The following is a 14,510-nucleotide window of genomic DNA, read 5'->3' as shown; positions in this document are numbered from 1 at the left end:
ATTCCGAACAGAAGTCACATCAAATTCTAATGTTACCACAGAATCTGAAGTCTTTTGAGTTGGGTCGTGATAAGTGGGTATGACCTGTGTTGTTAAATCATATGTACGTTCTTTTAATACCAATTAGGAATGCTGAGCTGAGGGTTCTCACCCCCCTTGAGGCAATGCAATAGTAATCTGTCACAGGCGCCAACTTGGCTTGTATCAGTGATTCAGGACACATACTTTCATTAAGCATCTAGCATATACTGGTAATAGTAGGATTTGGAATACTTAGTCTCTTATTTTGTGAAATTAAAGGACATTTTTAAATCCTGTCAGATCATGACTAATTCAACGTTCCTTCCATAATGGGCAGATTTCTCTCCAGGGTTACTAGAATCTATCATATATACGAGAACCATCTATGCTCAGAGGAATCCTCAGAGGAAGCTAAGAATTTTCAGGACATAAATGAAGTGTGAACACTGTAAACTACTGGTCTACTAAGCACCTCCTCATAAAGGATAAGCCAGGAAAGTTACAAGTCAGTGATACCGTAGTTGAGCACACCTTTGAGATTTTCTTGACCAGCAAACACAAACTACATAGAGTGGAGTGTAATGGCTGCACTAAAGAGTCATCAATGAAAGGCTAACGAAACAGAGAAAGGTCTCTCTCTATATATATTAATTATGATAATATTACCAATTATTTCAGCACCATATAAGAAACACTGGCCTCATACGGTTCATTTGTCAAAAAAGACAAGGTGGCTGGTTCTGGAATATTCGAAAACGATCTCATTGCTTGCAAAAGTAACTTCCAACCACCACTCCATCGCTGGTAGGGTCAGTTGCTGCACTGACAAACCCAGCATGCCATGCTCTCTCCCTTACCTCCATGACTTGGCACATGCTCATCTGTCCACGTGGAGAATATTCTCCTCTGCCCCTTCCCTGCGCTCACATCTACTCATCCTTAAAGTCTCAGCTCAAGCACGATTTTTTCCTAGACAACCTCTTTGGATGCCCCCCAGAAGAAAAGGGGCTCAATGCAGGTTTCCCCATATTTTTCTGTGTTCATCCCTACCCGGCCCTTACTTCTCTGCAGCCCCCAGATCAAAGTTCTGAGAGGACAGGGAGTAGGTCTGGTTTATCACTACATTGCCAGCTCCAAGCACGATGCTTGGCACATAGAAAATTCTCAACCCAGTTTCACAAGAGAATGAATGAATAAATGAATAGATATTACCTTCTACCCCAAGGTCACTGAAGTCACCAAGGTCACTCTTGCCCTCATTTTCTACCCCTATTTCCCCAGAATGACAGAATGATATAAGCCAGGAATTAAAGATTATTCTTTGGAAAGACTGCCAACCTCTAGACAGAGGGTTGGGTTTTGAAAAGAAGATAGATAGAGACTAGCAGATAACTGGTCTGTTGCATAGGCAGAAGGGCCTAGAGGAGAGAAATAAAATAGCTCTCAAGTGGCACCAAGAATTCTCCCCAAAAGGGCTCCTCATCCAGGTGGATAATACTTTCTAATTCTCATGTGACACAGACGAAATAATAGTTAGCACATACCAGGCACTATCGGAAGAGCGTTCTGCATTCTCTTATTTAATCTTTCAACAACACTCATAGACAGCTACTGCTGTTGTCTCCACAGATCTGTGGCGATGAGGAACTGGGCTTTGCGGGTAAAGAACTCGCCCAGGATACACGCCTAGTAACTGGCAGAGCGGGAATTAAATATAACTCCTCAGGTCGTGTAGCTAACGTGGGGCCCTGGCCTAAACTCTTCGCACAGATTTCTCACTTAACCCTCCCATGGGGGCCGAAGAGAACCTTCAAGGGCTGTTCAAGCACCACCTTTCAACCTGGGACCCGCAGGAAGGCAGCAAGAGGGACTCTCCCAGCCTTTACAGAGAGCGAAATGAGTCACGAGTTGTTCCCGTGCGTGCGTCGTGCTGGGACAATGAGAGAGCTCGAGCCGGGGCTGGAAGAGAATCTAAAGAGGCTATTTCGAAGGGCAAGCTCTACCCTCAGTAGACATTCCCTCCCACACAGCGGCGGCCCTAGGGATGGTGAGCGATGTGCATCGCCCACCCTGAGAGAGAGAGTTCAAACCTGAAGCATGCGAAGCATGACATAAATATGAAGTGTGGAAAACGCATTCCTCACAAACAGTCCTACATCAAATTCCCCGCATCCCTCCTGGACGACGTTATCAGAAGCATCACTCAACCCAGCCCATCGGAGAGCGCCTACGAAAAAGGCTGAAAAATGTGACCAATCAGGAAAGTTATTTTTGTGAGAAAGAAGAAAAATGTCACCAAAAAGGGTCAGCAGATAACCCTATAGGGCTGAAAATAGCTGCCTGGTTGGCAGAGCAGTCAGGGAACAGGCAGAGGGCGAGAGACGTCATGCAAAGCGCCGAGGGAGCTCCAGCTGAGTGAAGCTGCTGAGGGATGAGGAAATTGGCCTAATTTGGGAACATGAGCCCAACAGCATTGCTCAGATTCCTGTGAGAGAATCTGGCTAACTCTCAGCTCTGCGTCCTAGGAGGAACACGGAAGGGATGGGGGGTGGAGAGAAAGGGAACAGCTGTAACTCAAACATTTCTCCAGACAAGTGGACGAATAAGGGTCATCAAGTGAGAACTTACTCCTGCTCCAGAAGGATTCCAAGGGAGCAACCCGAAAGCTTCTCTGCTCTCTCCAAAGCCTTTCTCTGCTGGGAGGTCTGCACATCTACCTATCTAGCAGGAATCACAGAGACTAGAGGCAGAGATGGGCTGAGTGACTCTGGACCAGTCATCCAACCTCTCAAAGTCTCAGTGCCTTCACAGCTAAAATGAGATTAAGAGGAGCGCCTGTTTCAAGAGCTATCATGAGGCTTAACTAGGACCCCACATGCGGTTAACAGAGAGAGAGAGCAATCATTCCAATGTAAGCCAAAATTATTATTAAAAGGCCAATCTGCAAACTAAAAGTTAAGCCCCAAAGAGCCTGTCTAGACCCAAGTGAGAAGTGTTCATTCAAAAGACAGGCCAGACCTCACGTTATATGGTAGTATAACCTTATGGTAGAAAGTGTCCTGGTCTTGGGGGAGCTGCGTGAGAGCAGGATCATTTGAATCATCAGAAGGTGAACGCTCAAGCAGAGAAATCCAGTTTAATTCTCGGAGCTGCCCTGACCAGAGAAAGTTACATACTGCAGACATGCAGACACATGTCATGGAGCCATCTCAGGAACCACAATACCAACCTAAACTGGCAGCTGAACTAGCATCTAGTAATCCAAGCCTGACTGGCGACAGGCGGCCCCCAAACCCCAAAACACAAGAGTGCAGCCATAAACTTTCTTGATGCTTGCCATTATTTGAGAGATTCCTGTGAGCTGGAGACTGTGCTAAGCACTTTATCTGTATGACCTCATTTCTTTATGACAGCCCTAAAGAAACACGTACAAGCAAATCAACTCCAAGCAAGTGAAACTATACGAAGAGCTCGTCTTTCAGGTTACTCAGTACAATCAGACAGCTGGAGTGCTTCCAAATTATTTGAGATTTACAGAATGACCAGGCAAATAAAGGAGACATTCCCTCGCCTCTCAGAGAGGGAGGAAGCGTGTAACCACCTTGACTGAGCCACAGGTAGAGGCAGAAAAGCCCCAAGAGGCTACAGAGAAAATGGGCAGAAGGAAAAGATCCAGAAGAGTTGACAAAGGCAACTCAATCAGGTAGCCTGCAATTTCAGGGCACATAATTTTTCACTGCTATCTACACAACTTTAAATTAGAACTCTGGAGAGGAATGTGGATTGGTGCTGTTGTTGTTATGACTAAAAATAATTCTTTCCTGTCATATACAAATCTATGAAAAAAAAACCTCTGTATGAATTCTATTTCTTAAAAAAAAATGATGACGCGTCGGTTGCAAACAGCCTGCTCAACGGCCGATCTCCATCGCCCAAAACCCCAGTGTTACGGCTGCAGCAACATGCCTCACTGAGAAGTCTCTCGAAACTTAAGGCTGTTTTAAAAGCCAGTTCTGATCAATGCAATAGAACTAGAAGTCTCCGTGGTGAGGTCTCTGGCTACTGTTTTCCTCATAAAAAAACAAACCTTGAACTCTTCAACTATTGCCTCTCCCTTCCTAGCATGCAGACCTGATCCCTGGGGGGAAACCATCGATCTTCCAGCTATGGGAGCAAGTCACAAGCTCCAGATGGCACAGCAGGAAGCTAGAAGGGGCCAGGGGAATGCACAGTATTGCCCCGTGACTGCACCTGGCCTGCCTGCTCTGCCCTCCACTGGACTTCTTGCTGTCAGGAAAATCATGCCTGGGGGGCCTGGGGGGCTCAGTTGGTTAAGCATCTGCCTTCGGCTCAGGTCATAATCTCAGAGTCCTGGGATCAAGCCTGGCATCGGGCTCCACACTCAGCACGGTCTGCTTGGGATTCTCTCTCTCCCCTCTCTCCCTTCTCTGTCCCTCCCCCTGCTCGCTCACTCACTCTCTTCAAAATAAATAAATAAATCTTTTTTAAAAAATCATGCCTGCTTGATTCACAACCTGGGATCAAGTTTCTGATGCATGTGGCCAAATTCTATACTAATAGATACACGAGGATACCTGAAAATCAATCCATCCTCAAAGACCAGGAGTTCTAAACTTAGGAGAAGGCAGATCAAATGTGAGTAAATCTGACAGGGGTATGAAAGGAAGGAGTGGCAAACTGCACCAGGCAGGCCACATGTCAACAAGCACCATTATCCAGCTCCAGCCAGCTCCGGCCCACTGCCACCCGGGGAGGGGGTGCCAGCCCAGCATTCCCACTGTGCCAGAACTTCTGATTTTAAAGAGAAGCCCATGGCGCGCCTGGGTGGCTTAGTCATTAAGTGTCTGCCTTCGGCTCAGGGCGTGATCCCGGAGTCCTGGGATCGAGCCCTGCATCGGGCTCCCTGCTCTGCTGGGAGCCTGCTTCTTCCTCTCCCACTCCCCCTGCTTGTGTTCCCTCTCTCACTGGCTAGCTGCCAAATAAATAAAAATTAAAAAAAAAATCTTTAATAAAAATAAAGAGAAGCCCAGAATTGGGACTGTCACATCAAGTTTCCTAATTAATAAATAACAACCGAACTGACAAAGTTTTAACTGTACGGATCAAACAAGACATCACTATAGGCAACACTCAAGCTGAAGGCCTCTGGTTTGCAACGTCAGTAGAGAGTGTTAAGGCAAAACAAAAAAACATCCGAGTTCTACTGAAATAATAACCATCGGCAACATATCGGGCGCTGTGCGCTAGGCTGCATGCAGGACTTTACAGCGATCATCTCACTTTTTCTCTTTAGCCACTCTATGGAGTATGCGATATTATTATCCCTGCCTTCCCCATGAGGAAACTGAGGCTGAGTGAGTGAGGCTGTGCTGCTCCTGGGGCACCTGGTGGCGTAGTCAGTTCAGCTGACCAGAACTCTTGGTTTGGGCTCAGGTCGTGATCTCAGGGTCATGAGATCAACCAAATTGGGCTCCACCCTCAGCAGGGGGTCTGCTTGAGAGTCTCTCTCTCCCTCTGCCCCCGCCCTGCTCCCGCTCACTCACATAAGCTCTGTCTCTCAAATAAATAAATAAAATATTTAAAAAAAAAATAAGAGGGTGGATGAGAGAGGTTAAATAACTTGCAGAGTCCTAGGGTTCATGTGTGGCAGAGCCAGGCTTTCAACCCAGGCTTGGAGGATCCAAGGCTTGTGCTCTTATCCACTCTTCCAAAGAATGTCCCCTGCACCCCGGAAGCCCAAACACTGCTTTGAATCAGTACTAGTCTACCTGTGGATAAATGAGTCAGAGCTCTCAAAGAGACTGCCAAGTCTGTTTGACAGGAGACCCAGGCTCTCACGTCCTCCTACGTGGCTGCCCTTTAATAAAAACAGCATAGCACTGTCCAATCCTCACCTACTCGTGAGTTTACTGAAGGAATGCACGTGTACGTGGTGCTGTCAAATGCACCTCTCTCTTAATCCCCACAGCAACCTGGTAGCGTTGTTACCACTACTTGACAGACAGTGAAATGGAGGATTAGAGAGATTAGCAGACTTGTTCAAGATCCGAGCAATTAGCAGAGCCGGGTCTCCAACCCTGGTTTTGTGCTGCCAGGTCCTATGTTCTCTCTACTCGAGCAGACTGCCTCCCTGCTTCCTCCACCAGAGCGCCCAACTCCGCCACCTTGCCTCAAAACAAACATTCCTACTCTACAGTCGCTCCAGGATGTCTGACAGCCCCCAGGTGCCATGTTTACGTTTTCAGGGATAGCTTCATCCCAGAATCTAGTCAGCGAAGGGACAAAAATAAATACATCAGGTCATACACTCAGGATTGGAATGTAAATGGGCACACACAAAAGTCTTGGGATCTAATTTTAGAAAGAAACAGCCAAAAAGTCCCACACAGTATAGGGAGCATCTGGCCCCGGGGGAGGCTGCCCACACTGCTTTAAACCTCAGTTAACCCAGAGAGAAAAAGAATCCTGGAATTCTGACCCGCATGTCACTGTCAGAAGCACCAGGTGGGCGAAGAACAGAATGACTTTTCATCATGTTCTCCGAGAAAAACGCTAAGGCCCAGAGGTAAATGTCCCTGGGGAAATAAGTAAGTCTTCCAGAAAGGCTGAAACCCTGAAAAGTTCATCACAGTCTGTACCTTTGAAATTAGCCGCTCACAGTCCTCTCAGCTGGGAGCCAAGGGGAAGGCGATGGGTAGGTGAACGATGCCTAGTGACCTCAGCCTAGAAGCTGATTTGGTCTGGGGGTTACACGGAGCCTCAAGGCCATCAGGTCATTCCAGGATATCTTGGCCCACCACAGGCCCATCACCTAACCACTACAGGTGGCTAGAACCTCCTTCACAATTAAGTAGACGTGTGATTAGTCTTTCTGGCTGCCAGTGATCACAGGAGTATAAGTTCCTGGAGTTTAGTTTCAGGAGTATAAGGAGTGTAAGTTCCATGGTGGCAGGAGAGTTTGTCTCTTTTGTTCACCGAAATATGCCAACCCTCTGCAATGGTACCCAGCACATGGCAAACTTCAGTAACTATTTGCTGAAAAAATGAATAAATGATTTGCTATTGGGATGGATCTTCTTAGACCCACAGTCTAAAGTGGCCAGAGGTCAAGAAGAGACTCCATTAGCCCAGCTTGCCTGTTTTCTCTTGGCCGACAAACACTGCTGCAGTTCAAGCTCCCTCAGACCCGGGGCTGGCTACGATATGTGTTCTTTCACCATCTTCCAACGTTATACCACCATCCCCCTTACCCGGGCCTCCAGTGCACCACTATGTACCCATCCCCCACCCTGCAACACTCTTCCTCAGACTGTGACGGCCCTCATCGCCCATGGTGTACCTCACGCCCCAACCCTGCACTGTCAACTTCATGCCTGTGCTGGGCACTGTGAGTGACAGACGGCCTTCCAAAAGCTCACATCTTATGAGGGGGCCAGTCATGGAAACAATTAGAATCCAATGTAATAAGCACTATAATGAAGGTGCTGTGGCCAAAGTCACAAACTGACCACCCTCAGGCCTCATCCAGCCCATATCATGATTTAATTATTATAATAATTAGTTGCTAACCTATAAAAATGTGTTGCTTTCTCACAAAATTTCAGACTGCCAGCATCTCTCAGAAAATCAGAGGATCTGGCAATACTGGGCCTGTATTCCCCACAGAATCAGTCAGCTTTAGCTAGGCAGTGGTTACCTCTTTACAGGGGGCATGTGGCCTCTGGTTCCCACAACCCGTCTCCCACCCTCTCCCTACTGTCTCCAGGCAATGAGGCCAAGGGCCAGCCACCAGCTCCTCTGTGCTGGCATGACTGTTACCTCAGAGTAATGATGCTCTGTACCCACATTTCTAGAATAAGTAAGAAAGTAAAAGATACATAGAAAGGGTCATGTGGACTGCTTACAGAAATGCCGGAGACCTTCCATCCTATGAAAGTGAAGACTATTCCTACATACGTGATGATGTAAGTAAGTGTACCTGGGTCTTTCCCCAGCATGCTTTGCTCATGCACCTGCCTAGCTCATCAGGCTTCTCAGTGTAGATCCCCTCATCGATTTTAAACCTGCTATGGCCAATCAACTAGACAACTGAGAAGCCAGGTTTCCTGCTGTGTAGGAACTCACTGTCTAGTGGGGCAGACAGATACATTTAAAAAAATTAGCATACAATGCAAGAACATACAGATGTCCTATAATAGGTACTACAGGCACGGAGAAGAAGGAGCCCTAAGCTGGCCTGGGAAAGTTAGGAAGAGCTGACAGGGCGATTATCCTGAAACTGATTCTTGAAAAGAGCAAAGTTTATTCAAATGGACAGAGGAAGATGCAAAGGGGCTCTGAGTAAACTGCCAAAAATAGAGCCCTGGCATTAAAAGTGTTGTTCATCAGGATTACCCACCCTCCACGGAGCAGCTGGATCAATTCCCACAATTCCAGGCCACTCAGAAAAGTTTCCAGGAAAGTAAGGCCAGCACTAATCCCCTTCCTGCCTGAAAACTGTAGCAAGTGCAGGTCACCATTGAGAGCAAACGTCCAGTTGTGTAATCCAACCTTACGTCACCAGCATGCCTCACTGGCATTGATTCGGCAGAAATAAAAACCTGGATTTCCACTGGATTTTGAAACTTCCCGGTCCCCTGCTTCAGCGAACTTGAGAATGTTCTTCACTGAGAATACAAAGCAATGCACAGGAACTACTCTGGCATCAAAGAAAAAAATGTTCCTCTTTGATTTCTTGCTAAGAGGACAAATGCCAAGAAGGGAATTCCCAAATCAAGATAGGAGGAAGGGCTGGCATTACAGAGAAAAAATATGAAATACCAAATCCTTGCTCATTAAGTAATTACAACTCTTAGAAAGCATTTTTTTTTTAACACCCACCTCTCCAGTCAGAATTGAAGAGGAATTCTTTCTACTGAGATGATTCTCGACTTGAGCTGACTCCTGTTGAGCTCGGCGACCCATCTTGGGCCCCTGTAAGGAGAGATGAGAAGCGCTGCTGACCCAAACATCTTTGAGCCACTATGAGGATGAGAATTCTGGGAAGGTAAGCAAGGACAGGATTTATGATGACATTGTGGAGGATGGGATTTGAGTAACTTGAATATATTTTTCAAAAACGCTCCACCCCCCCCTTAAAACAAAGCACCTGACGCCATTTCTATTTGATAGGAAAATAACAAACTCCTGAAAAATCATCTCTACAGGTTTCTCCTTTAACTGCCATAGATCTTTCCTACCCGAAGAAATGCACGCAGAGATTCCTCTAGAATGAACAGAGACCTCACGCCGAAGTTCAGGGAAGAAAGTGGTAAAGGCTCTCATGTTCCTATGCAGGATTCTAGAAAGACCTCATTTCAGAGCTGCAGCATGGCATGAAATTGTTATCAAAAAGGCAGTTTGAGGAAAGAATTCCTAAATTTCATGGCAACTAGCACCAGAGAAACACAGACAGCATTTGCTTTGACGTATATACTAATTGGATTTGTGCTTGCAGATAGTAAAGGAAATCTCTTACAAGAATTTTGAGGCATCAGCTTCGGAAATCAGAACACTTTAAATTCTGAGTCATCCAATGAAGCATCTGCAGGAGTTTCCCAAAGCCTTCCTGGGGTGGAGGCTCTGTGTCTTAAATGCTTCCCAGCACAGAAACAAAACTTTATTCAGGCAGACTAGCGGATGTTGAAATATTTATATTTTCATTTGTTGGCTTTTCTAAAACCAGCATTAATATAAGCACTTTTAGATCTCATTTGATGTGGCTTCACCGAATTCTCACAGTTACAGGGACTAGGGCTGATGCCATTTCACAAGTGTGGAAAGTGAGGCCCAGGAAGGCCAGTAAGTGGCAGACGTAAATCAAAGAGCAAAATCTTCTGTCTTCAGATCCTCAGCTCTTTCCAGTATCCCATGCTGGAGTTTCAGTTTTCAGATGTTCTAACAACTGCCTGCACCAATAAACTGAGAGGGGTTACACGGGAGTTGCATAAAAACCCCTATGACCTGTTTATATTTCAAATTCTAATCAATAATATAAGTTTCAGGGATGATGGAAACAGTATTTCTGATCAGCTGCTCATTTTCTTCCCAAGGCAGATAATTCCACCCCTTTCCCATTTGGTATCTGAACATGGCGTACTATGTGCAGTGGTTGTGCTAAAACAAAAATTCAATTATCTTGACTCTAAATGCGGTTTCCGGGTGGTTTCTCTAATAACTGTTAAGTATTTTAAGGTTTTAAGCTTTTTGAAGACCCTGTATAAATCCACAGAAATGACTGGTAGAAAAATTACTATATTTAAATGTACATATTTTTCAACATACAGCCTGTTTATTGTCCATCTTCCCCCGCTGGACTGTAAGCCCAATGAGGACAAGGACTTTGCTTGTTGTAGCTGTTGTTTTTTAAGATTTTATTTTTTAAAGTAATCTCTACACCCAACGTGGGGCCTGAGATCAAGAGTTCCATGCTTCACCACCTGAGCCAGCCAGGCGCCCCTGTGTTGCTGTTGTTGCTGTTGTTTTTCACTGCTATTATCTCCAGCACTAACACTGCCTGATACACAGTGGGGGCTCAATAAATATTTGTTGAAAGAATGAATGCATAACTACATTTACATTCCCAGGGACTAAACAAGTTCACATACCAGAAAGACCCAGTGACCTAATATTCTCTTTGGTCAGTCAAGGAACCCGCTTCATGGTAGAACAATTGTTCTCATCCCGAGAGGTGCTCCTCTCTGCTACCTTGGAGGACATCTAATGCTATCAGGGCCTTTCAAAAACACTTAGAGATTCCATAGCAGAAACTAAAGACCTGCTGTGTGCCCCAATCATCTAGTAACTGTGATCTTGACTAATTTTAAAGGTTAAAAGGCTTGATGGGACTGTGACGGAGTTAAAAAACAACACTGAACTTGGGTCTTCAATCTAGATCGGTGATTTACTGACTATAGACATAACTGGGTAAATCACAGCCTCAGAAGCCACAGCAGCTAACTTCTTCTAGTAACTTAGCATTTGACAGGCACTGTGTTCAGTGCTTCCCAGACATTACTCCATTTCATCTTCACTGTAGTCTCTGAAGTAGATACCAACATCTCCATTCTAGAGATAAGGAAACGGAGGTTGGGGAGGGATTGTTTTTCATTTTTTAGATTTGACTATAGTTGACACACAATGCTAACTTTTCTTTTCTTTTCTTTCTTTCTTTTTTTTTTTTTTTTAAGCCAGTGAGCACCTTCATACTCCATCCGACCTCCGGGCCCCCAGCACCTAGCCACTCCTCCACATTATAAATCCTAAATCATAAAACTGAGGTAACGCCCACCTCCCCGTGGGAACTCCGGGCAAAAGAAGGCCTGCCAGTCTGCCTTCCACGCATTAAACACTGACGTTTTTACATGAACTTCTGGCAGGAGAAATCTCAAGGAAAAAGCCCTGAGATGGGTGCAAGTGCGACCCTGGCCCAGGGCTCCTCCAGTCACTCTCAGATATGCCCGCTCTAGGGGAGTTAGCACTCGGAGCTCCAGAAAGCGGAGCCTGGCTGGGAAATTTCCCACCGGTCCCGAAGGCTGGCAGGGGCAGGATCGGTTTTTTTTTTGCTTTCAAAGAATTTTAAAGAAAGCAAACCTCAGGCTGGTGGCGGCGGAGCCCACCGCGGCCCCGGGGGCGGGGCGGGGCGGGGCGGGGCGGCGGAGGCCGCCTCTTCCCCGGCCTCACCCCCGCGCGGCTCCGCGCCCTCCCGCTCGGGCCACTTGGGACAGACCAGGCCGAGACGCTTCCGGGAAGCCGGGCCGGCTAGGTCTCTCCTCTCCACCCGCCAAATCCTAGCCCCAAGCCCCCAGGTCGGTCCTCACGGAGGTGGCCGAGCCGCGGCGCCGCTCCTCGCCTAAATCCAGCACGTCCTCCATCTCCGCAGCCCTCTGATGTCATTTCCTGGAAACCAAGCGGCCCAGTCGCGTCCCTGACGACGGCTCCGCCCTTTCACCTCACTATTTAAAGGATCCGCGGTATTATTCCTGGATTCTATGAGCCACCTTTGAATTTAAACCAAAACTTTCCTAAACTGCCTTGCCTGACTTCTGGAAGAAACCCCCAGCTAGAAATCCCGCTAAGGCCGCTCCTATGGGACAGTGAAAAAAAATATTAGTCTTTAAGAACTGTCTACATGTGTAGCTCTGTTTAAATAGATGTTATTAAGTACAAAGCACTGCTACTAATAGTAGTGATTAAATTGATCCCTCCTATGCCCTTTACAATGAACGAAGGACTTTCACAGTTACCAGCTCATGGGAAGGGTATAATAACCTTATGTGAAAAACAAGGTAAGTCTATTATTTCCATCGGACAGATAAGAAAACAGGCTCATGGGAGGGGAGAGTGCAGTCAGGTGCAAATGAATAGTTTCTAATGGAACATGCAATATACATAATCTCTGTCTTCAGGAAGTTTACAGAGAAGCTGAACCAAGACGTCAAATACCTAAGTAGTGACAACATTCAAAAGTCAAGTAATCCCTCCAACAACCCCACAGAGTGAGCATCAGTGATATCTATATTCAAAAATTGAGGACACTAAGGTGCGAAGAGGTGGCTTGAAGGAAATCATCTGAGTGCCGAGCAGCAGAGTCTGAAGCCTTTTTGATACTAGATCTTATAAGAGTATTTTTCTCCTGCACATATTACTGGGTGCCAGCCATACTCCTAGGCCAGCAGAGGAAGATGTCCCTCAAATTCCCAGCCAATTGGGGCAAGCGAGTTCAGTCTTCATTGACTCTCCATGTAAGATCCCCAAGTCAACACCACTGGCCAGGTCCCTGGTACTGGTCAACTAGGCCCCCCTGAAGATGGCCTCGTGGTCCTGAAAAATAAGCAATATCCCCAATATCATGCTGGGGGTAAGGCCTAGATGACCACTGCTAAAAAGCAAGGACTTGAAAGTGGGAGTAGCACCCCCCTAAAACTGGATTGCAAGCATTTCTTAAATACCCAATAAATTACTCAGTTCAACCGGTCATCCACACGTTTACTGGGTGGGGCCATGGGTTAGCATGTCTGTGACAGCAACAGCACTGCTTGTATGTCAGAAGAGTTGAGGTCTCATCCTAGCTCTGCTGACAACCACCTGTGTGACCAGGCAGAGCCCTCTCCGGACCTCAGCCTCCTCCCACGTATTTGCTCTTAGAGATTACCCCTAAGATCTGATTCTCACTGAGAATACCTGGTTAGATTTTAATCTGAAGAAGCATTCGTTGCTAAAATCCAAGACAGACGAAATATAGCCTCCCATGTTTTCTTCTTCCTTGGCACCAAATGAGGAAGAAGAAATTCATCTTTGGATTTTTCCATTTTGTGTGAGCTCATAGCTACACCACCACCACCTTACTGCCAGGTTTCAAACCTTAATTCGCACTTCTCCCCTGATTTCCTGAAAGCAAAAGGTGCACAGTGCTCAGTCTGAGCAGAAAGAAGCCCTAGAGCAGTGGCTTCCAGACCTTGCTGAGCACCTGACTCACCTGTGGGGTTTGTTAAAAATCCACGTGCCAGGGCCGCATCCCTGGAGACTGATTTGGTAGAAGTGGAGTCCAGAAGGATATAACGCGCAATTTTCCTCCCATCTTGCAAGTGTTTGCTTAAAGGCCTCAGTAAGATCTTCTCTGTCATCCTATTTTCAGTTCCAACAGTCCCAACCTAGGCATTCCCTAATCTACTTCCCTGCTTTATTTTCCACCATGGTGCTTATCTTTTATCATAATACCTAATTATTTGGTTTATTGCCATTTCCATGCCTCTCCCCAAACCCCACCCCCAATGTAAGCTCCCTTAAGGGCAAGAGTTTTGTTTATTAGTTTGTTCTGTTCAGGGTTGCATCCACAGAGCCCAGAACAGTGCCTGGCATACAGTGAACGTCAAACTATTTCTCAAATGATGGCTGAATTTCAGAGGCAGTATTGCATAGGAAAATGCGTAGACTCTGGCAAAGAGTTCCTGGGTCCAAATCTCAGTGTTGACACCTACTGGCTATATAATCTAGGTACGTTACTTTTAAGCTTTCTACACCTAGATTTCCTCATGTTATTCAAATGACAGCAATGCCTACCCAAACTAGAGAGCCTGCGTTAAATATCGCCTCCACCACCCATAAGCAGGATGGCCTTTAAAATAAAATAAAATAAAATAAAATAAAATAAAATAAAATAAAATCGCGCTGTGCCTCAGTTTCCTCAACTGTAAACTGATCAACCACTGTTCTGGGGATTCAGTGAACATCGCAGCGGCCTAGGAGCCAGGAGCAGGAAGCCGACCTCACAGGAAGGGTCCAGGAAGACCGGGTGAGGTGGGGTGGGGTGGCGGGGAGCAGCACGGATTCCCAGGGAAGTGATGAATTCAGAGGCGAGTCCTGTGTTGCCGGGAAGCAACGTGCCTTGCCCTCTCTGAGCTTCTCGTGGGAAAAGACCTAGAAGCTTA

At 46.3% G+C, this 14,510-nt stretch overlaps 1 protein-coding gene across 3 annotated transcripts in view; it reads right to left on the bottom strand.

Moving 5' to 3' along the window:
* Positions 1-12,022, bottom strand: part of IFT43 (intraflagellar transport 43) — a 79,748-nt gene extending 67,726 nt beyond the window's left edge. The window contains exons 1-2 of one of the 3 annotated variants that reach the window (XM_034643124.1): positions 11,901-12,022; positions 8,923-9,015 (exon numbers count right to left, since the gene is read on the bottom strand). In XM_034643124.1, the coding sequence (XP_034499015.1) occupies positions 8,923-9,015; positions 11,901-11,954 (147 nt within the window). In that variant the 5' untranslated portion in view covers positions 11,955-12,022. The other 2 variants (XM_002914709.4, XM_034643125.1) reach the window with 2 other exon arrangements.
* Positions 12,023-14,510: the final 2,488 nt, after the last annotated feature.

This window comes from Ailuropoda melanoleuca, chromosome 14 (genome assembly GCF_002007445.2).
Source record: "Ailuropoda melanoleuca isolate Jingjing chromosome 14, ASM200744v2, whole genome shotgun sequence".
Taxonomy (NCBI): Eukaryota; Metazoa; Chordata; class Mammalia; order Carnivora; family Ursidae; genus Ailuropoda; species Ailuropoda melanoleuca.
This window is presented reverse-complemented; position numbering and strand designations above follow the sequence as displayed.